Source organism: Palaemon carinicauda, chromosome 27, assembly GCF_036898095.1.
Source record: "Palaemon carinicauda isolate YSFRI2023 chromosome 27, ASM3689809v2, whole genome shotgun sequence".
NCBI lineage: Eukaryota > Metazoa > Arthropoda > Malacostraca > Decapoda > Palaemonidae > Palaemon > Palaemon carinicauda.
This window is the reverse complement of record NC_090751.1, coordinates 1,908,559-1,933,501: the sequence shown is the minus strand read 5'-3', so window position 1 is coordinate 1,933,501 and position 24,943 is coordinate 1,908,559. Positions and strand designations below refer to the sequence as shown.

Sequence of the window (24,943 nt, the reverse complement as noted above, 5' to 3'; positions counted from 1 at the left end):
GGGAAAGATGTGGTTTAGGTAAACACATGAACCCTTATAGCAAAATAGGGAGATTCATGGTCTATGAGTTTAAGACCTGGAAGAAGTAAAACAAGCGATAAAATGTAGAAGGAAGATATACTACATTACTGGATTTATGTATCCCAAAAGAAGGGAAAATAATGATCCATCACCTGGATATCACACTATCTATCTACCATGGCACTTCCTACAATTAAGGGAGGTAGCCAACATTAAAAAACAAAGGGGGCATTTTTTTCTCATCGTTTCTCCCTGCCTAACGAGGGATTCAGCAGTGTTTAGTTGGCATTTCTACGGTAGCAGAACTCAGCCTCCCCCACCTGGACATAAGTGTAAATTTCCAGACACTAGACAATCCCATGGTAGAAAATTACTTTTACCAAAATCTTTACAATTTTAAAATATGAAAAAACAAATAGCAACAAAATTAACCTGAAAGATATATAGATTTAACAGCATCGCAAGGACTATTGCCACTGACACTGAAGTGTTCTAAGCTAATACCCTGACAAAGTTTAAGATAAAATTGTAGTTAACCCTTTTACCCCCAGGCTATTTGGAAATTTCCAACCCTTAACCCCCGGGGGGTTATTTTTTTCCCAGCACATTTTGCAATATATATATTTTTTAAATTGCTCTAACAGCCTTAATTTTTGTCATAGAGAGGTCAGGTTGGTCTCATTCTCTTGGAAAATGCCTGAATGTTCTGAAAAAATTATCAAAAATATGAAAAAAAAAAAAAATTTAGCATTTTTTTGCAAGGACGTACCGGAACGTCCATGGGGGTAAAGGGATGGCTTTTGTGAAACGTACCAGTACGTCCTTTGGGGGTAAAAGGGTTAACTACTGTACATCCCTTTGGATTACTACAAATCTACACAGAGGAAATACATACTCATGTACCATATACAACACACTTAGATGAAAGTGGCTTGAAATTTCAAGAAAGAAAGATAAACTCGTATACCAAGTTTTCACGTTATTTGAGGTGCTACACTCTAGGCAGTGCATTGTCATATATCAAATATAAATCTGAGGTGCATATATGTACAGGAATATAAGTGTCAATTTCTTAATACTCATAAATCACAGTGCTTTGTGTAAAAACTAAAAAGCTGTTTCCAATAACGTCTATCGTTAATTACATAGTTCCATTATCCATAGTCTAAGTTTAATTCATAATTTAAAAATTGTCAGATACTTAATTTAGTTGAATAATTGTACTTACTTAAAGGGCAGTGCTTAATTTCTATTTTCATAAAATAAACTACTTACGATATAACATTCAAAATTATGAAAATGTAATATTGTACAGCTTGTTTATACATTCTTCAAAATAACATTCCTTATTTAACGTCCTTATTCCTATCAGGTAATTCAACCCGCTTGTCCTCATTAGTCAATTGTCCAAATAAATACATGTTAATATTAATTTAGCATTAAAAATTTCAATTTTAAACTTCCAGCAGAAGCTTCTAAAGGACTAAATGTTTGGTGATAGTTTTAGCTCCAAACCACAGAAATATAACAACACATTATGATGGAATGAACTCTAAACATGAAGAATTTTGTCCATCATACACAGATCATGAAAATATGTACTATGAATGCAGACCATTCAACTGTTTTTCAGTTGTGTTTCTGTAACTTAGTACATACGGATATCAAACGACATGGTAAAAAATATTTTAAAGGAAGAGATCTTAAAAATGAAAACATCTCTAATAATAAGATATCTATCTCTAGGACACATTGCTTACATCTACAAATAGCGAGCTTTAGATCTTATAAAAGAAAAAAATTCTTTACATACTGGGGATAATAAAGGTAGGACACACACAAACTCAGGGAAGGCAGAACCTGAATATCTCGCCCAATTCTTTAGTTCTCAAAATTTGACACTGATAGAGACTTCAAGTAGTACATATACCACTTGACTGTGGGGAGGAGGGACGGCAAACATGTGACCTAGAGCTAAGTATCAAAATTCTGTTCATTTTGATTAATATACCTCAAGGTCACATTGCTGACTACTGTATCACATTCAGTGGTAATCAGACAGGACACTGAAAAGTCAATTGAAATCCTTATCAGCTATTCTTGTCTTTAAATCTACATCATGTAAAAATAAAAATACAACCAAATAAATAGAGGAACTGTGTATACACATTTCAGCCTGATACTGTCATTTGTAGTCAGAGTTAATTTCCAAAAATCTAGAGGAAATGCAACCACAAATATCTCCAACACAGAAAATTCCGTATTCAATATTTACAATGACTTTGGCAAGCCAAAATGTGCTAAAGAATATGAAATGAGAACATAACATTTAAAGCTTGACCCTCACCCAAAGAAGCTTAGTGAGGCATCAGGAGCTGATGAATGATTGCCAAACATATCCATAATGCTTATGGCAACCATATAATAATCCCATAAGTTTTGATAAACAAAATAAAATGGAGGTTTAGTTTAATTTACTTTAAACCACACTCACTATAAGAAAGCATAATATTAATAGGAAAACCAGAATATTATGCAATAAAAAACCAGAATATTATGCAATAAATAAAGCTGTTACTGCCAAAAATGAGAATTCGGGACCTTGTTGCTCGAGATATTGGCTTCCCGACTGGATGGGAACCAGTAAGCACAACCATGAGCATTTTAGATGTGTGTAAGCAAACAAGATGGCTGCTGTAAATAGGACGTGCTCTGTGACGATGGCTTCTCTTCCCCTGAACCGCTATCGAACCCACTATCGTTTTTTGTTCCTCTTCCATTCACGTAACATCAAGAGAATACACATTACTGCAGCACATTTTGCAACCGTCCCAAATTTCTGAGTCATCTGATGATGTCAGTTGATCGTGTTTTTTTACACTTTTCTACTGCTCCTTGAACCACGAGATCGCAGTGTGAAGCTAAAACTTTCGCTCGCGAGCAGCAGCTAGGCATTGGCCAAAACCTTGAGCAAGAAATGACAAGTGTGATTCAAGCATAAAGAGAGAAAGGGGGTACGTATACCCTATTGGTTCCTTCATGGCAATTTAGGTATTATCCCCTATGTTGCCAAATGTACTTCTCAGCAGTGTTTAAAGGTGTACCGTTCAAGTTTACCCATTTAAATCCTGTATGAATATCTCTTGGAAGCAATAAAGTAAATCTCTTTTTGAATCTTCCTAAGGATTATCTCGTGTTTCGAGTTAATGCACTTCTGCAATTACTAGTTTTTACTTTAATTTACCTACATATATCTGTAAATTCCAAGGTTGTAGAAGTAAAAAAGCTCTACCATTTGTTGGATGATATATATATATATATATATATATATATATATATATATATATATATATATATATATATATATATATATATATATATATATATATATTTATATATATATATATATATATATATATATATATATATATATATATATATAAAAGGCCCATAAAAGAAACAAAGAAAATAAAAATGAATCACCATAATTTAGCCAAATACACATTGGCCCTCTTCAGTAAAATGAGATAAGAAATGGAAAGAGACAATTCATATATGAAGGCAAAATGATGTTTCCCTTTAATATAAAAAGGTTTTGTGCATGGATGGATTAGCCAAATTTAATTTCATCCAAGTGCATCTTCATATTCTTGACCAGATTGGAGGTTGATGTCTTGACCTTTGATGGTAATCTGGCGGTCAATCTCGCTGGATTATCTTCTAGATAATCGGATTCAAAAGGGTGATGTCCACTATGTCGGCTTTCCACTGACCTTCGGATAAGTTCATTGTATTTTTTTGGTTTATGAAGGCCGATTCCAGAATTATTCTTTTGTACGGACTGACACTTTTAACTCTTTTTACCCCCACCATAATGTTGAATTTCGAGCACATTTTGCTATATATTTTTTCCAAATTGCTCTAACAGGCTTAATTTTTGTCCTAGAGAGGTCAAGTTGGTCTCATTCTTTTGGAAAATGCCTGAAGTTTCTCATAAAATTATCAAAAATATATAAAAACATGTAATTAACAGTGTTTTGAGTGTTTTGCAAGAACGTAACTGTACGTCCTTTGGGGGTGAAAGGGTTAAAAAGCAAAGATGACTCGTTCCAGTTAGTTTAATGCCCTAAATCTCTAAGATGAACAAAAATACCAGAGTTCTCAAAGCCATACCTGAAAAATCTTTTGCATTCAAATAATCTTTGAGATCCGCATAAACTTTTCCACAATCTCCACATGGTGCTTTGTAAACTCCGGATTCTATATGCATTTTGTTTTGATAAACATTAATAAGGGCACTTTCTATGGTCTTGAGATACGTAAAAACAAAGGGGTTCTCACTTTTAAAATGATTTGTTATATTTTTAATACCTTCTATATATAGGAGTCTTGTTGCTACTGCCAAGAGGTTGCCAGACACCTCCACGCTGCTGTCAGACATCTGTCAAAACTAAAAAAACAGCGAGTTTGAGAATTCTGTCAGTTGATTTGGAAAGTGTTAAGAAGATGGCAGTATATTCAGAATTAATTTGGGAATGAATGACTCCTTATATACCGTATGATTCATTTACCTGTGAGAATTTACATTGTTTCTAGCCTGGAAAACAAGTTCCCAATTTGGAACAAAACTGTTTTTGATACCTGCATGAGGACAGCTTTTCCCAGTAGGGGTTTAATCCCGGTGGAGGCATGGGCCATTCCACCTCTCAATGCACTGAAGTCGGTTTAAAACTTGAGATAGAATCTGACTGATTCAGTGATAAATTTTTGAGTTTTCTGGCATCCTGACATCAAAGGTCATTGACGCCAATATCATTTGTTATAAATAAACAACAAAAGGAAATTCAAATTAAACCCATAAAAGTAAACAGGCTGGTATAAAAGTTAAATAACTTTCGAAAACTGGCTTCTGAAATAAATCTAAAAACACCGGTAGTACTCTAGGACACATTATGCCCAAGAATCTTGGTAAGGACAAACCTGCCATCCCTACTGCAAGCCACTAACATAAATTAATTTCTCAAGTACCTATGAGTTGGGCATTCGGTCAACAAATGCCTCACTGTCAGGGGTACCAGTCGTTCCAATATGGCTGATGTTACCTGACATCAAAGGCCATTGACGTTGATATCATTTGTTATAAATAAACTACAAAAGGAAATTCAACTTAAACCATAAAAACAAACAGGTTGGTATAAAAGTTCAATAACTTCCAGAAGACTGGCTTATGAAATAAATCTAAAAACACCGGTAGTACTCTAGGACACATTATGCCCAAGAATTTTGGTAAGGACAAACCTGCCATCCCTACTGCAAGCCCCTAACAAATATTAATTTCTCAAGTACCCAAGAGTTGGGCATTCGGTCAACAAATGCCTCACTGTCAGGGGTACAAGTCATTGCAATGTGGCTGATGTTACCTGACATCAAAGGTCATTGACGCCGATATCATTTGTTATAAATAAACTACAAAAGGAAATTCAACTCAAACCATAAAAACAAACAGGTTGGTATAAAAGTTAAATAACTTTCAGAAGACTGGCTTCTGAAAAAAATCTAAAAACACCGGTAGTACTCTAGGACACATTATGCCCAAGAATCTTGGTAAGGACAAACCTGCCATCCCTACTGCAAGCCCCTAACAAATATTAATTTCTCAAGTACCCAGAAGTTGGGCATTCGGTCAACAAATGCCTCACTGTCAGGGGTATCATTCATCGCAATATGGCTGATGTTACCCGACATCAAAGGTCATTGATGCTGATATTTGTTATAAATAAACTACAAAAGGAAATTCAACTTAAAACCATAAAAAACAAACGGGTTGGTATAAAAGTTAAATAACTTTCAGAAGACTGGCTTCTGAAAAAAATCTAAAAACACCGGTAGTACTCTAGGACACATTATGCCCAAGAATCTTGGTAAGGACAAACCAGCCATCCCTACTACAAGCCCCAAACAAATATTAATTTCTCAAGTACCCAAGATTTGGGCATTCGGTCAACAAATGCCTCACTGTCAGGGGTACCAGGCTAATGTAACCGGGTCATCAAAAACTTACAAATTGTAGTCTCCCACTTTTGGGGTATCATATTATTTCTCCAAGGAGAAATAACACTCGTTAGTTCCCTCATCTTATTTCTGACTAGAGTATCGTAATTTTGCCGCCAAATATTATAAAACAAACAATTTACACTGGCAGCGCTGTAAAATTTACCTGCCACGTTTAAGAAGAAAACTTTTGTTTCATAGTTGTTAAAAACTAGAAAATTAGGCGGCCATTTAATAATTGGCAAAATATCATCAGAAACCAATTATATTTGCATTGTACAACTTATGCAGCTTTCACATACCACAAAACTGGCCGTGCCCTACCCTTTTCGCTACGAAGGAGACGATATAGACTATAGTTCCTTCATCCTAAAATGACACAACCAATAAGACTAGAAAAGAAATCACCCCTTTATCATATGGCAGTCAGATCACAATAATCAGAACATTACTGACAAACTTTAAATACATGCAGCAAACTGACTAGAATATAAAAACGCTAAAAAAAATGCTGTGATAAAAATCCACAAAGGGAGAAAAACTCCAAAATAAAACTTGTTAATATGCAGTGGCTAGGTAATCGTAGGCACACAGCATACCTGAATAATCCTGGCAGTAAATTGATTAAAAGAACTGATAAAATACTGCATGGACTTATTCAAAACTTGCTAAAACGAAAAATCACAAAAGCATTACGAAAAATGTCATGCTGCTCTGACAACGTAAATAGCGTGAGGATATCTTTTTCTCTTTGGGTTGGGGATCCTTCCCTGGCGATCCCTGGAGGATTGTGTACGTAAAAGAACTTTTACTTTTGTTAAACATCGAAAGCTCTTGCTTTGTAGATAAAGGCAATGTGACCTAGTAGTAAGATTCATCAAAATAATACCACAGTAAATAGGCTAATACTTGCCTAACCTTTAACAACTCTTCCCTCCATAGCTTTCTTACATTACTTACATTATTCATGAAAAATTTTGCAAACATGGCCTTTTGTCAATTTACCTTTACGAGTTGAAATGGACCAGTTTCAACTCTGTGTCTTCAGTGAAAAAAAAATCATAGCTGCATCTGTCTTATCAGTCTGCTGGGTCTATATAGTTTTCTCTTCCTTTTCCTCAGTTCTGAAATCAATAAAATAAAATTAATGATAATTATAGTATGCAATACTGCATAAAGGATAATACTAATAAACAGCAGTGTTGTAACATTAACCTGGTAACTAATCTTTTATAAGTTTGCAACTATATCTACTATTTTATATTTTTCACATTACTGATAACTTGATCTAATTCTTTGTTTTCAATGTTTAAGAAAAATAACTAGAATCATTAAACTTATTGTAAAGCATACAAACCTTACTCACTAACACTGTAATATCCTAATATCCAACAATAGACTTATAAGGTATACATGATAAGGGGTTCACACTTGAAGACCATTGGTCTGCAGCAATTCTCCTACATGTTCCAAGTCATGCCTTCAGAGCTTCAGAGAAAGTCCTTCAAGATCTCTTTCACTGTCTTGGGTAAGAGTTTTCTTGCTTGAGGATACACTCGGGCACACTATCTTATTTCTCTTCCTCTTGTTTTTGTTCATGTTTTTATAGGAAATATTTATTTAGGTGTCTATTTTCCCTGTTGGAGCCCCTGGGCTTATAGCATCCTGCTTTTCCAACTAGGGCTATAGCTTAGCAAGTAATAATAATAATAACCCCAACATAATTAAGTGATGTATGGATCGGAGTTGTGGGGAATGAAAGTGATGGAGAGACAGAAATTGAATGTGTTTGAGATGAAGTGTCTAAGGAGTATGGCTGGTGTATCTCGAGTAGATAGGGTTAGGAACGAAGTGGTGAGAGTGAGAACGGGTGTAAGAAATGAGTTAGCAGCTAGAGTGGATATGAATGTGTTGAGGTGGTTTGGCCATGTTGAGAGAATGGAAAATGGCTGTCTGCTAAAGGTGGTGATGAATGCAAGAGTTGATGGCAGAAGTACGAGAGGAAGGCCAAGGTTTGGGTGGATGGATGGAGTGAAGGAAGCTCTGGGTGATAGGAGGATAGATGTGAGCGAGGCAAGAGAGCGTGCTAGAAATAGGAATGAATGGCGAGCGATTGTGACGCAGTTCCGGTAGGCCCTGCTGCTGCCTCCGATGCCTTAGATGACCGCGGAGGTAGCAGCAGTAGGAGATTCAGCATTATGAAGCTTCATCTGTGGTGGATAATGTGGGAGGGTGGGCTGTGACACCCTAGCAGTACCAGCTGAACTCGGTTGAGTTCCTTGTTAGGCTGGGAGGAACGTAGAGAGTAGAGGTCCCCTTTTTGTTTTTGTTTCTTTGTTGATGTCGGCTACCCCCCAAAATTGGGGGAAGTGCCTTGGTATATGTATGTATGTAATTAAGGATAGGCATACCTATGGCTGGGTAGCACTTACACAACAGGTAACTTGCAAGTTGCCACAGACATAAAAGCAGCATCAAACCAACTTTTAGAGGCATTTATCAAGTTCAGGGAAAGGGATCCGACAGCTCCACCACAGTGACTTACCTCGGGAACCGGTTAGAAACAATCATAACAGCTGCAACACCTGATTGGTAACGTCTCTGTCTGGTGTTTGCCAGACGGGGGTTCGAGTCCCGCTCAGATTCGTTAGTGCCATTAGTGTCTGCAACCTTACCATCCTTGTGAGCTAAGGCTGGGGGGTTTGAGGGAGCCTATAGGTCTATCTGCTGAGTCATCAGCAGCCACTGCCTGGCTATCCCTGGTCCTAGCTTGGGTGCTGATTATATAATATATGGATAGTCTCTAGGGCATTGTCCCTTGCCTCTGCCATTCATGAGCAACCTTTAAACATGGGCCAAACAAACAGGATAAAGGCCATTCCAAGATTTATGCCCAAAAGGTGGAATATCACTGCTGACAGTTTCGGTCAAAGATTCGTAAACAAAGGCATTATAGTCATATACTAGATTACCTATGGGAATACAAGAATTCTCGTATAAAGAAATGCAATCTGATCTTGCCTTGTTTTACCTTCATGAACTCATAAAGTGACGGATTTGTACTTCAGGGGGCTGTTAATCGTTGGGATGGGTGAAGGAGGTGTCAAGATTTAAAGATGGTCAAAGATATAGAGCATTATTTCCTCTATCTCTTCCTCCTAACCATTACCGTGTCAGTCACCAACATTAGTGGAATTTTCTTTAAGATTATCCTACATCCCAAATGAATAGTAATGTTATTTCTGTAGCAGTAAAATACAATGAGTATAAACTTTGCTTTACTCTGGGTGTTTAGCTACTCATAATAACCCATGAGAATATGTTGGATACCATTCATTTTTAGAGACAGTGTTACTCTATACTGACATTCCACAGGTATAGATAGTAATACTTGTTACTCTACAACCATTTCAGTCTAAAAGACGTGAGAATTGGTTTATCTGGGATTAACGTGCCTGTGATCTAGGATCAACACCATACGTGGGTTCAACAAAAAAGTTACGTTAATTATGTTAAATAATCTAGAGTTTTCATCCAAATCAATCGACTGTTAATGGTTTACAACAGACAGATGCATTAAAACCAGTTTTCTTTACTTTCTGTTGCTGCTTAATATCAAGGTTCCCCCCTATCCCCTTCAAGGGAGCTGAGACATGAAATGGACATTCAAATTTTCCTGTGGAAATGAAAATCGAATGAAGTAAAATTATTTTCACTAATAGCTTTGGAAATTCTTAAAAGTTGCAAAACGATTTAGTTGTGATCAATAATCATTAGTGAAAGAGCACAAATGCAGTATTCATTCTGAATTTTAGGATTAAAGCTTATGTGAAAATAATACATGAATTGAAGAGTTATAGGAGAGGAAAAGAACATCAAACTGGAACCAAATTTTTGCAAACTTATACAAAGTACTTGTACTGTAGCTAAAATAATAAAAAAAGGTACCTCTCTTCATTAAGCTAATATGCCAATTACCACAAAATACACAATATACTGCGCATAAATAAGCAGAGTACTTAGCTGATTTTAAACAATATGGTTTACCCAATGGAAAGACAGGGTATTGGCAAAAATGTAAACATGTCAAAACTAATAGAAAAATACAATGAAAGTTGGACAAAGCTAGATGCGCTATACCTAAACCACTTCTGAATTAACTAAAATGAGTTTCGAATGCTTGTGTTTTTCATATCAAATAAGTCTCATTATTGCTCGTCAACAAACTTTTAAAGCAAAAAATTTTTTTTAATACAGTATTATATATTCTTTTCTTTTAACATTAATTTTTATATCAAAATCAATTATTTGTGTTTATCTGAAAATCATGTGTTATCCACTTTTCAAATAAAAAGTTCATCTGTGAAAAAATTCTTTTAAAAAATGTGTGTAAACCTTTATTCCCTTTTACTTAGAGAAAGCAGGGGAATATATGACTCAATACAAACAATTCCAACAAAAGAAGTGCTAATCATTCAATTCCAACATGAACATACAAATATATAATTTCAAATATTAAGTCTCATAATGATAAATATAAATGATTTCTACTGCAAATGAAACGAAGAGCCCATAATAACGTCTAAATTATACAGCTTAATTAATATACTGACAACAGTAAAATTTCTTTGATGTTTGCCAAAAAAAAATTAAATGAAGAGAAGAGTTATTGTTGTGAACCGAGAGCTCAAAGACGGAGCTAGCCTTATCGTGTGATGAAAACGAGATGGAGAACAGTTAATCAGAAATGCAGCAGATATGGCAAGATGGAATAATAAAAAAAAAAAAAAGCGATAGATAGGATAAGGACCTAATTAAATCTACTATAAAAGTGTGCGTAGGACATACGAAAGAACTTGCGTCATGTCTAAACAAAGCAAAATCATAAAAAAAAACTTATAATAATGAGGTATTTTAGTTTGCCACTGATTTACAACTTTTAACAAAAATTATATCACTAATTTTCTAGTCTGATACTTTCAAGGCTTACGAAAAATTAAAGAAAATACAACGCTCAATAACCAATTCACAACTGAGAAAATATAAGTACTTAAATTGAATGTTAAATTGCACATAAATTGCAGAAATTGGGAAAAATATGATTCACTTATGGCTACAATGCAAATATTAAACTTTTACAAAAAATATATTTCTAATATTAGATAATTAAAGCTTTCAATTCAGTATAAAAATATGCTATGCTCTTAAATTCTTCAGGTACTGTGATTCTGTTCTATATAGTTTGTACAATCAGGGTCCCATGACTTGGTATGGCACTTCAGACACAATAATTATATAAAGTCTACATAAAAAATACTTTTCCAATGATGCACGTAAATCAACACCGAATAAGTCCGATAGAGTAGGAAGAAAGTTCTGTCAACATTGGATTGCACTATTTTGCATTGATACACAAATACAATCACAAATGATATACAATCAAGAAAATCAACAGAAAATCAAAAAAAATAAATGAAATTGTTTAAGACTTCTCCTAATAATACACATAAAACACGAAAATACGTACTTAGCAGTAAAACCTCCTTATCTGCTGATTCGACTACATGCTGTCGAACTACTATCATTATAAAAAAATAAACTGATGTGTTATCCTTTTTCCCCAATACATACATACATATACCAAGGCACTTCCCAAATTTTGGGGGGGTGGCCGACATCAAACAAATTAAACATAAAACGAGACCTCTCCTCTCTACGTTCCTCCTAGCCTGACAAGGCACTCAACCAAGTTCAGCTGGTACTGCTAATGGGGCATAGCCCACAATCACAGTTATCCATCACAGATGAAGCTTCATAACACTGAATCCCCTACTTTCCCCCAATATAATCTATTAATTAATTTTATTTATTACTGAATTTGTATAGAAGAATTTATGGCACAAAATTTTATATAAACTTCTTTCCCAGTCTTTTCCCAAAATAAAGTATTATATTTCAGAGCATGTTGCCCATTTTTCTATCTAACCTCACCCCCTAAGAACTGAATAAGTGAAGTACGCAAGAGATAATTTTCAATAACTTCCTAACTATACTCAATTTATTTTAATGAGGCACATTTGCACCTCCTCGCAGCGGCGCCCAAAGCTAGGAAAAGTTTCCTGATCGCTGATTGGTTAGAATTATCTTGTCCAACCAATCAGCGATCAGGAAACTTTTCCAAGCTAAAGGGGCACCACTGCGAGTCGGTGCAAATATACCTCGCTAAAAAAATTGACTATAGTTCACAAAATAATGCTCGTTTATAGTCTAAAAGGAAGCTCTTTAAAGGTATAACACAAAAACATAAAATATGTTCAGCTCTACTTATCAATCTTTTTCAATGCCTAATAAACTATTGAGCGATTAACTTTATTGAACTAAATGGCTATATAGGTAAATTTTAATTTCGTTTTGACTGTAATATTTAAATTCATAATGAAATTAATATTGGGTAAAATTGAACATATACGTTATCATATTTTTATATCTTTAGAGACCTTTCTTTTAAAAGAAGTGCAAATTTTTCGTTAAGAAATAAAATTTTTCGTATAAATTCTAACTCTATTTTTTCTTCATGAAATAACACAATTCTTCTAAATAAAGAATTATTTAAGATTATGATAGAATAAAAAACAAATGAATTCCTACAAAGTGCAAATTTTTCGTTAACAAAATAGAAAAAACTTCATATAAATTCTAACTTAACTATCTTTCTTCATGAAATAACAAAATGCTTCTAAACGAAGAATTATTTAAGATTATGCTAGAATAAAAAAAAATTGAATTCCTACAGAGAGAGAAATAATTTCTATCGTGTATCTTATATCATCAAAATTTACATTATCATATATAAAACTACAATGTTATGGAATCTCTTAATCATTTTAATATGTATCTTATATCATCAAAATTTACGTAATCATATATAAAACTACAATGTTATGGAATCTCTACATCATTTTAATATGTATCTTATATCATCAAAATTTACGTAATCATATATAAAACTACAAAGTTTTGGAATCTCTTAATCATATCAATATATAATCTCCTATCATCAGCGGAACTTCTCTTGGAACGTAATGACATGACTGCAGATACGAAGGTTTTACTTGTATGTAAATCGCAAGTTAATTATGAAAATAAAATACAGTATATCATTTGAAATATAAAAATTAATAAAATAAATAATTAATATTTGCTATCAGTAGGGGATTCAGCATTATGAAGCTTCATCTGTGGTGGATAATGTGGGAGGTTGGGCTGTGGCACCCTAGCAGTACCAGCTGAATTCGGTTGAGTCCCTTGTTAGGCTGGAGGAACGTAGAGAGTAAAGGTCCCCTTTTTTGTTTTGTTTTGTTTCAATTGTTGATGTCGGCTACCCCTCAAAATTGGGGGAAGTGCCTTGGTATATGTATGTATGTATCAATCAACATTTGAATTACAAATTGAAAATACCACACGCCCTAATACTCAACCGATACCTTTACTCTGGAATAATTACTTGTTTGCCAGCAATAGTTGTATCAATTTTCCATGCTTTACTCACTCTGCAGGAATCTCGGTGTGCAATACATTGGTGGTGTCTGTAATGCATTGTGTAGGGACAATATCCCTTAAGAATCTAAGCAAATTTTTCATGAGACCCTGCATTTGTTATTTAATTATCTGAAACAAGGTGTTCACGATACTAATGGTCTCCAGGGGCCAAGTGAGAAAAATCAAATTCACAAGAAAAATGCATTTGGAAATAGGAAATTTTCAAACACATATATCTATTGCATATCTACAGATTTTAAAAAATGTTCGAGTCTTTATATCCAAGTACCCTTTTAAATGAGTTTTTTTTTTATCAGAAGACACTGAAGGAATTAAAAAAAAATAATAGGATTTTGAGGTCTAGAGACCCTTCGTATTGTGAACGCCTCTATTGTCAATTAAATCTTACGAATACCAATCAATATGTGTCATTAGAAAATAAAAACTCAAAGGCTATTATCACTTGGTGCATCAATTGCACTTCATTCAGATACATCACCTTGATAAGCATCATTTTCGAGTGATATGAACGTTCCCAGACTACAATCAGAAAAACTGTCTGTACCCCAATCTTCCGTAGGAATGTTATTTTCATCTACCACAATACTGTCTACGTTACAAGAAGTGCTTGCATTGTGTGAAAGGCTATCATTGGTGTCTAATTTCCTCTCTACTATGGGAACTCCTATTTCATTTTCATCTTTGTCACTGACTGACAAGTGCCTGCTAGAACTACTTAAAGGATTGATATCATTGCCAGTCTTGGAAATATACTGTGGTTCATCCCCGATCGTCATAGCAGAAAAACCTTCCGAAATGTCACATTCTTCCATGAACTCCGGTTCATCCCTGATCGTCATAACAGAGCTAAACCCAGAAAAACTTTCTCCATTGTCAGAATCTTCCATGAACGCTGGTAATCCTTTGCAGGCTGAAGAAAACTCGCCATCTAATGGAGGAATAGTACTGGTGTCTAATTCCAGGTTAACTAAAAGATTTTCAGTCTTTGCTATGGGAACTCCTACTTTATTTCCGTCATCATCATCTCTGTCAGGTAAGTACTTGCTAGGACTACTTAAAGGATTGATATCATTACTAGAATTGTGTAAACACTGAGGTTCATCCCTGATCGTCATAACAGAGCTAAACCCAGAAAAACTTTCTCCATTCTCAGAATCTTCCATGAACGATGGTAATCCTTTGCAAGGTGAAGAAAACTCGCCATCTATTGGAGGAATAGTACTGGTGTCTATTTCCACGATAACAAAAAGATTTCCAGTCCTCTCTGCTATGGGAACTCCTACTGTATTTTTGTCATTATCACTGTCGGATAAGTATCTGCTAGGACTACTTAAAAGTTCGATATCATTGTTGGAATTGTGTAAACGCTGAGGTTCATCCCTGAACGTCATAACAGAGCTGAACCCAGAAAAACTTTCCCCAATGTCAGAATCTTCCATGAACGCTGGTAATCCTTTGCAGGGGGAAGAAAACTCGCCATATAATGGAGGAATAGTACTGGTGTCCAATTCCACTTTAACAAAGAGATTTTCAGTCTCTGCTATGGGAACTCTTACAATATTTTGGACATTATCACTGTCGGGTAAGTAGTTGCTAGGACTACTTAAAGGATTGATATCATTACTAGAATTGTGTAAACACTGAGGTTCATCCCTGACCATCACAACAGAGCAAAAACCTGAAAAACTTTCCCCAATGTCAGAATCTTCAATGAACGCTGGTATTCCTTTGCAAGCTGAAGAAAACTCGCCATCTAATGGAGAAATAGCACTGGTGTCTAATTCCAGGTTAACAAAAAGATTTTCGGTCCTCTCTGCTATGGGAAGTCCTAGTATATTTCCGTCATCATCACTGTCAGGTAAGTACTTGCTAGGACTATTTAAAGGATCGATATCATTGCTAGAATTGTGAGAACACTGAGGTTCATCCCTGATCGTCATAACAGAGCTAAACCCAGAAAAACTTTCTCCATTCTCAGAATCTTCCATGAACTCTGGTAATCCTTGGCAGGCTGAAGAAAACTCGCCATCTAATGGAGGAATAGCACTGGTGTCTAATTCCAGGTTAACAAAAAGATTTTCAGTCCTCTCTGCTATGGGAACTCCTACTATATTTCCGTCGTCATCACTGTCAGGTAAGTACTTGCTAGGACTACTTAAAGGATCGATATCATTGCTAGAATTGTGAGAACACTTTGGTTCATCCCTGACCATCACAACAGAGCTAAACCCAGAAAAACTTTCTCCAATGTCAGAATCTTCCATGAACTCTGGTAATCCTTCGCAGGCTGAAGGAAACTCGCCATCTAACGGAGGAATATCAGAGCAGCTTTGCTTGTAACGATCAAAAACACTATGTCCGTTGTCATCCCAATACAATAAACGTCTTTGGTGTAATCTAACATTTCTCCTACTTAGTCTTAACCTTTCCGACTCACTCTCGCTGGTTGGATCAATCCCTGTCATGTCAGTCGCCCTAATTCTGCGCTGTCTCGAAAAGCCTCCACTTTCAGAGTTTACTTTATTCTGAATGCCAATCTGCAAATTTTCATCTAAATCTCTCCTATCTTCTGTGAATGTATCCTCAATGGCAGTCTGGATCCCTGAATTCCTATCATCAACGTCCTCATTTACGTCCTCATTTTCGTCAACTTCAAGCTCGATGTCTGTTCTACTTACCTCACTATTAGAGGAAGCTTCGTTTTCTTTTCTTCTGTTCTGACGAACAGGAAAATACTTTGTTAAGGGTTTCAAAATATATTCCACAACTCCTACACTCCATGACCTTCCGAGTAACGCCTGTCTTTGTCGAATATTTAGGTTTCCAACATCTGTATAATGAGCTGGGAAGCCAAAGATCTGAAAGATATAAATTAACGATTCAATATTTTAAGGCGATGAAGTAATCAATTTGTTTCTTATGATTTATGAATGATCTGATCGCAATACTGACCACTCCAAATCTACCAACAAATAATCATTAATGCTTTCAAATCAGGTTTTGCATATTTACAAACACTAGTTTTTCTTCAACGAAGGGAAGGACGAAAAAGGGAGCAAGCTGAAATGCCAATATTTCAAAATGACGCAGCTAACTCCTTTAACATGCACGCAATTAAACAAAAAACAAATAAGACAAACTATTCATGAATATACACAGTGAAAAAAATAAAAATTAATATAGAAGCAATAATATGTTATTTTTATTAGTAAAATAAATTTTTGAATATACTTACCCGATAATCATGTAGCTGTCAACTCCGTTGCCCGACAGAATTCTATGGAGGGATACGCCAGCTATCACAATACTAGAAGGGGGTGTACTTACCAGCGCCACCTGTGGCCAGGTACTATAGTACTTCTTGTTGACACCTCCTCAATTTTTCCTCGGTCCACTGGTTCTCTATGGGGAGGAAGGGAGGGTCAATTAAATCATGATTATCGGGTAAGTATATTCAAAAATTTATTTTACTAATAAAAATAACATTTTTCAATATTAAACTTACCCGATAATCATGTAGCTGATTCACACCCAGGGGGGTGTGTGAAAACCAGTGTACAAGATTAAAGGATAGCTAAGTATCCCATATTTCATATAACAGTTATCTCAAATAACAATGAAATAATAAGTACCTGGTAAGGAAGTCGAATTGAACCGTTACTCTGCCTCTTTTTTAAGTTCGTCTTCCTTACTGAGCGCAGCGTTCCTCTTGGAGGCTGAATCAACTCAAAGGTGCTAAAGTATATAGGGCTGCAACCCCTACTAAAGGACCTCTACACAACCTCTAACCCAGGCGCTTCCCAAGAATGAATTGACCACCCGCCAAATCAAAAGGATGCGGAAGGCTTCTTAGCCTACAGTAACAACCATAAAAACAACAATAAAAGCATTCAAGAGAAAGGTTAAAAAGGTTATGGGATTAAGGGAATGTAGTGGCTGAGCCCTCACCTACTACTGCACTCGCTGCTACGAATGGTCCCAGGGTGTAGCAGTTCTCGTAAAGAGACTGGACATCTTTAAGATAAAATGATGCGAACACTGACTTGCTCCTCCAATAGGTTGCATCCATTATGCTCTGCAGAGAACGGTTTTTATTAAAGGCCATCGAAGTAGCTACGGCTCTTACTTCGTGGGTCCTTACCTTCAGCAACGCAAGGTCTTCCTCCTTTAAGTGAGAATGGGCTTCTCTAATCAGAAGCCTTATATAATACGAAACCCCGTTCTTGGACATGGGCCTCGAAGGTTTCTTGATGGCACACCATAAGGCTTCTGACTGTCCTCGAATAGGTTTAGACCTATTAAGATAATACTTGAGAGCTCTGACAGGGCAAAGAACTCTCTCTAGCTCGTTACCTACCATGTTGGAGAGGCTAGGTATTTCAAACGATCTAGGCCAAGGACGTGAAGGAAGCTCATTCTTAGCTAAGAATCCAAGCTGAAAAGAACATGTTGCAGATTCGGTCGTGAAACCAATGTTCTTGCTGAAGGCATGAACCTCACTGACTCTCTTAGCTGTTGCAAGGCAGACGAGAAAAAGAGTCTTGAGGGTAAGGTCCTTGAAGGAAGCTGACTGGAGAGGTTCGAACCTAGGTGACATAAGGAACCTTAAGACTACGTCTAGGTTCCAGCCTGGAGTGGATAGACGACGCTCTTTAGAAGTCTCAAAAGACTTAAGGATGTCTTGAAGGTCCTTGTTGGAAGAAAGGTCCAAACCTTTGTGGCGGAGAACTGAAGCCAACATACTCCTGTACCCTTTAATCGTAGGGGCTGAAAGGGATCTCTCATTCCTAAGATGTAAAAGGAAGTCAGCTATTTGGGTCACAGAGGTATTGGTAGAGGATACTGCATTGGCTCTACACCAGCTCCGGAAGACTTCCCACTTAGATTGGTAGACTCTACGAGTGGAAACCCTTCTTGCTCTGGCAATCGCGCTGGCCGCCTCCTTCGAAAAGCCTCTAGCTCTAGCGAATCTTTCGACAGTCTGAAGGCAGTCAGCCGAAGAGCGTGGAGGTTTGGGTGCAACCTGTCTACGTGAGGTTGACGTAGAAGGTCCACTCTTAGAGGGAGAGTCCTGGGAACGTCGACTAGCCATTGAAGTACCTCTGTGAACCATTCTCTTGCAGGCCAAAGGGGAGCAACCAGCGTCAGCCGTGTCCCTTCGTGCGAGATGAACTTCTGAAGGACTTTGTTTATTATCTTGAACGGTGGAAATGCGTAAAGGTCGAGATGGGACCAGTTCAGCAGAAAAGCATCCACATGAACTGCTGCTGGGTCTGGAACTGGGGAACAGTACAGCGGAAGTCTCTTGGTCATGGAGGTGGCAAACAGATCTATGGTAGGCTGACCCCACAAGGTCCAAAGTCTGTTGCACACACTCTTGTGGAGGGTCCATTCCGTGGGAATGACCTGATCCCTTCTGCTCAGGCGATCTGCTGAGACGTTCATGTTGCCCTGAATGAACCTCGTGACTAAGGTGAGGTTTTGACTTCTTGACCAAATGAGGAGGTCCCTTGCGATCTCGTATAGGCTCCTCGAATGGGTCCCTCCTTGCTTGGAGATGTAAGCCAAGGCTGTGGTGTTGTCTGAGTTCACCTCCACCACCTTGCCTAGCAAGAGGGACTTGAAGTTCAGCAGGGCTAAATGAACTGCTAGTAGCTCCTTGCAGTTGATGTGGAGCATACTCTGATCCTTGTTCCACGTTCCCGAGCATTCCTGTCCGTTCAAGGTCGCACCCCAGCCCGAGTCCGATGCATCTGAGAAGAGATGAAGATTGGGGGTCTGAATAGCCAACGATAGGCCCTCCCTGAGAAGGAGATGGGTCTTCCACCACAAGAGAGTGGTCTTCATCTCTTTGGTGACTGGGATAGAGATGGTCTCGAGAGTCAAACTCTTGTCCCAATGAGCTGCAAGATGGAATTGAAGAGGGCGGAGGTGGAGTCTCCCTAGTTCGACGAACAGGGCCAGCGATGAAAGGGTCCCCGTGAGACTCATCCACTGTCTCACCGAGCAACTGCTCCTCTTCAGCATGCTCATGATGCAATCTAGGGCTTGGCTTATCCTTGGGGCCGATGGAAAAGCCCGAAAATCCTGACTCCGAATCTCCATTCCCAGGTACACAATGGATTGGGAGGGAATGAGCTGAGACTTCTCTATGTTGACTAACAGACCCAGTTCTTTGATTAAGTCCAAAGTCCAGTTGAGATTCTCCAGACAGCGACGACTCGTGGAGGCTCTCAACAGCCAGTCGTCTAAGTAAAGGGAGGCTCTGATGTCCGATAAGTGGAGGAACTTTGCTAAATTCCTCATCAGAAGCGTAAACACCATAGGAGCTGTGCTTAGGCCAAAACACAGGGCTTGGAATTGGTAGACAACCTTTCCAAAAACGAATCTCAGGAAAGGTTGGGAGTCTGGATGAATAGGAACGTGAAAGTATGCATCTTTCAGGTCCAACGAGACCATCCAGTCCTCCTGCCTGACCGCTGCTAGGACCGACTTCGTCGTCTCCATCGTGAACGTCTGCTTGGTGACATACGCATTGAGCGCGCTGACGTCCAGCACCGGTCTCCAACCTCCTGTCTTCTTGGCCACCAGAAAGAGACGGTTGTAGAAGCCCGGGGATTGATGGTCCCGGACTATAACCACTGCCTTCTTCTGGACGAGAAGCGACACCTCCTGATGCAACGCTAGCCTCTTGTCCTCTTCTTTGTAGTTGGGAGAGAGGTTGATGGGAGAAGTGGTCAGAGGGGGTTTGAGGCAGAATGGAATCCTGTAACCCTCCCTCAGCCAACTGACAGACTGGGCGTCTGCACCTCTCTTTTCCCAGGCGTGCCAGAAGAACTTGAGTCTGGCCCCTACTGCTGTCTGGAGATGAGGAGAGTCAGTTTTTTCCTTTAGAAGCCTTGGAACTTTTCCTAGACTTGCTCCTGGAAGCGTCTGGACGGGAGCTTCCTCGGCTGGGGGCTCTACCACGAAAGGGCGGTATGAACCTCGTAGCAGGAGTATCAGCCACTGGAGTGCGATAGGTCCTGGGGACTGAGGTAGAAACCTTAGTCTTACGAGCCGATGAGGCCACAAGATCATGTGTGTCCTTTTGTATCAGGGCAGCAGACAAGTCCTTAACAAGCTCTTCGGGAAAAAGGAATTTCGAGAGCGGAGCGAAAAGGAGTTGAGACCTTTGACAAGGTGTGATGCTGGAGGAAAGGAAGGTACAAAGTTGCTCCCTTTTCTTAAGAACCCCTGACACAAACATCGAAGCAAGCTCGCCAGATCCATCTCTAATGGCCTTATCCATGCAGGACATTAAGAGCATGGCAGAATCTTTGTCCGCAGAGGAGGTCTTCTTGCTGAGGGCCCCCAGGCACCAGTCTAGGAAGTTGAACATCTCAAATGCTCTAAAAACACCCTTCAGGAAGTGATCAAGGTCTGAGAAGGTCCAGCAAACCTTAGAGCGCCTCATAGCTGTTCTACGAGGAGAGTCTACCAGACTAGAGAAGTCAGCCTGGGCAGAGGCAGGTACTCCCAAGCCTGGTTCCTCTCCTGTGGCATACCAAACGCCCGCTTTAGAAGTGAGCTTGGTCGGAGGAAACATAAACGAAGTCTTTCCAAGTTGTTGCTTAGACTGCAACCACTCCTCTAAAATCCTTAACGCTCTCTTAGAGGACCTTGCTAAGACGAGCCTAGTATAAGAAGATTTAGCTGGCTGCATGCCCAGCGAAAACTCAGATGGCGGAGAGCGGGGAGTAGCGGAGACAAAGTGGTCTGGGTACACCTCCCTAAAAAGAGCCAAGACCTTACGAAAGTCAATAGAAGGTGGAGAAGACTTGGATTCATCCACGTCTGATGAGGGATCCAGGTGTGCAACCTCATCATCAGACACTTCACCATCAGAGTGTAGCGAAGAGATCGGTAAGGTATGCTGAACAGCAGAGTCAGAACGAGCAGGAACAACAATATTAGTGGCTTCCTCTTCAAGACTCAGTTGAGGGAGCACCTGAGGCTCAGTCTGCAAAGGCTGATCGACCGACGAAGCAGAAGGTAGGCGCATGGGTGGAGGAGGCTGACTCCTGGCATGAGTGGCTGAACTCAAGGGTTGCGCTTGCTGAGCGGTAGGCAGAGGCGCAGTAGCGAGTTCCTGATGAACGAGAAGAGGTTTCTGCGGTGAGAGCTGTGAGCGATGAGGTAGTGGCTGCGCAGAACGCAGTAATTGTCTCGCGAGTTGAGGCTCCTGAGGCGCAAGGCTAAGGTGTTGATGCACTTGCCTTGAGAAGGGTTGAGCTCGGTGCAGCGAGGGCTGAGGAGACCGACTCATAGGTGGGAGAGGTTGTTGTACCTCAATAGAGTGTTGCCTCACTGGTGGAACTGCAAGCGGAAGCGGAGGAAGGGTATAAGCTTCCTGTTCCCATTGCTGTCTTGAGGAAGGCGGAGGGGGCTGCACACCGCTTGAAACAGTAAACTCAGAACGTGGTAAGGTATTCTGAGGAGCCTCAACATCGTACGCCTGGCAGGCAGTACTGCGGTCAGGCGGAGCGATCGCAGGAGGAGGTGCAACCTTCTCAGCCTGACACTCACTCATCAAGACCGCAAGTTGTGAATGCATGGACTGCAGTAGAGATAACTTGGGGTCGGCAGACACTAAGGTCTGCTGAGGTAAAGCCTTAACAGACGAGATCTGTTGCGGCAGAACCTTACTCCTCTTAGGCGGAGTGCAATCAACTGATGACTGCGGCGAGTCAGAGCTGAGCCAGTGACTGCAGCCCGGTTGAGTTCTTGAGGACTGGACTCTGCGTTTGAGTGGTCTTGAGACCTGGGTCCAGCGTTTCTTCCCTGACAATTGATCAGCAGACGAGTAAAAGACTGGCTCAATCGTCTGCAGGTGGGAGTGACGGTCTCTGGAAGACACGCCCGCAACCACCGTGGATACTTCTGTGCGCCGATCAAGGCCTGCCGAACCCTTTTGCCCTTCGACATTGCTTCTCCCCTGGGCTTGGGAGCTTGCAAGAGGTCCCGGACTGGGAGGACGACTGGCACGCACAGAAGTAACCTCACGCACCGCACTGACACTGACACTAGCACTTGGCACTGCACTGACACTAGCACTCGTCACAGCACTGGCACTAATACCACCCACTGCACTCTTGACCTTAAGCTCCTTGACTTCGGCCACAAGAGACTTATGATCACTAACCACTGACTCTACTTTTTCACCTAAGGCCTGAATGGCCCGCAAAACACAGACATATCAGGCTGAGGGCAAATAGTAGGTTCGGGGGTAGCCACTACAGGGGTAGGAATAGGTAGGGGATCATGAGATGAGGAAAAAAGTGAAGAGTGAGAAGAACTCCTCCTAACTCTACCTCTCTCTAACTTAGTTGAATACTTCAGAAGACGGACAAAATCAAGTTCCGAAAGTCCGGCGCACTCCTCACATCGATTTTCTAACTGACAGGGCCTTTCCCTACAGTCAGAACAAGCGGTGTGAGGATCTACCGAGGCCTTCGGAATACGCCTATTACAAGACCTACATCGTCTATGGGTGGGGGCTTGTGAAATGTCAGCCATCTTGAATCAAAAGAGTTAGCCAAAAGGGGTTTCAAAATCAAGCAAAAGATCGTTAACCGTTAATCAGGACTAAATAATAGCTATCTAAGCTAATATAGAAGTTTTCCAGTAAAGCGACAGCCGAAATCTGAGAGAATACTTCACCAAACAGCCGTGAAAAACTCCAAGATCATAAGCGTATCCCAGAACGTCTTGCCGGAAGCACGACAGAGGAAAAATTGAGGAGGTGTCAACAAGAAGTACTATAGTACCTGGCCACAGGTGGCGCTGGTAAGTACACCCCCTTCTAGTATTGTGATAGCTGGCGTATCCCTCCATAGAATTCTGTCGGGCAACGGAGTTGACAGCTACATGATTATCGGGTAAGTTTAATATTGAAAAAAAGAAAATTATGAGTGAGAGAATAAAAACACTAATTTAAAATGAATAACTGAAAACTATAAACAGAAGACCCTTACTTAATCAGGAGGGGAACAAACAAACTTTTAACAGTGGACATGTAAGGAAAGTATCGGCTTACTCTATACACTAATTGGATAAGCAAAATAGAACTAAGATTTTGTATTTCATCCCTGATCAAAAGACATTTTATTGTATCTTTGATATTTTTTGGCTTTACATTCAATTATCTATCCAAACGCTTTCTAAAATCTTTTGTCAACATCTTGACTACAAGTTTCTAAACAAAATAAACATACCAATTAGCAATCAATGAGATTTCACACATGCTGGAAGTTTGAGTCTAAAATCAGCAATTACATAATAACTTTCAGCACAAAACAGATCTAACCCTGGAATCTATAGTTTCCTGTTCCTCTGAAAAAGCCCAATTCTTTATCTTCACTTGTTTCTTATGGTTTCTCAAAGCAAGAAATACATTATTAAATCTACCACAGAATCAAAAAACTAAATAATTTTGATAAAATATTTACTTGGAGGAACACATTACAGTAAAAACTAGAGGGGCATTCAATAGAGCGAAGACCTCTGCCGCGGCAGCTTATTTCTCAACCTTTTGCTTGACCTTGACATGTATTAATTGGTGTGGATTTTCATTGCCTCCAATATGAACCAAGTTTGAAATCTCTGTGACAACGATGTCCAAACTTATGGCTGATTGCGTGAAATGGATATTTTGCTAGACCGTGACCTTGACCTTCCAAAATTTAAACATTTCCATCTTTTTATATAAAACTTAATCCCTGCAAGTTTCATTACTCTACGATTAAAATGTGGCCAGGAAGCTGTTCACAAACAACCTTTGAGTATAACATAACCTCCTTCCAATTTCGTTGACGGAGGTAATAAAAACATTCGTGCTATTAAAACAGTAAACTGCATGCTGGAAGGATAGGCAATACAGATAGGTACATCAGGATTAAATCTCTTCGTTGTCGTCGTCGTCTTCGACGTCTTTTTCAAGTAAGTAAAGGGACAGAGAGATGATCTGAACGGATGCAAGCACCCTTATTATTAAAAAGAAGTTTTAAAAATCCAGGATTCAAAAAAGGAACCTACTATCAGACATGGAAGACCTTAATTTACCTTCTCTATTTCAGTAATCCAAGGCAAATCAGGATAGTCGTTCATCTTAAATACCGCCTTCAACGAGTTCTGGTTTGTTGTTATGCAGTTGACCTTCTCTCCGAAAGCTACCCTATTCGGCACCTAAATTCAAACAGAAAATGAAAAGAATCAGATTTTAACCCTTTTACTCCCTAAGGACGTACTGGTACGTTTAAAAAAAAACCAT

General features: G+C 39.0%; 2 protein-coding genes across 5 annotated transcripts in view; both read right to left on the bottom strand.

Annotated features, from left to right (window-relative positions):
• Window positions 1-3,480: 3,480 nt before the first annotated feature.
• Window positions 3,481-24,943, bottom strand: part of LOC137620500 (DNA (cytosine-5)-methyltransferase 3C-like) — a 102,991-nt gene continuing 81,528 nt past the window's right edge. For all 4 annotated transcript variants that reach the window (XM_068350678.1, XM_068350680.1, XM_068350679.1 and 1 more), the window contains 3 exons: window positions 24,736-24,858; window positions 16,311-16,490; window positions 3,481-7,196 (listed from right to left, as the gene is read on the bottom strand). In XM_068350678.1, the coding sequence (XP_068206779.1) occupies window positions 7,191-7,196; window positions 16,311-16,490; window positions 24,736-24,858 (309 nt within the window). In that variant the 3' untranslated portion in view covers window positions 3,481-7,190. The remainder of the gene's footprint in view (window positions 7,197-16,310; window positions 16,491-24,735; window positions 24,859-24,943) is intronic.
• Window positions 14,094-16,272, bottom strand: LOC137620434 (uncharacterized). Its single transcript, XM_068350595.1, has one exon. It carries the CDS (start codon window positions 16,095-16,097, stop codon window positions 14,094-14,096), a length of 2,004 nt encoding a protein of 667 aa, XP_068206696.1. The 5' UTR covers window positions 16,098-16,272.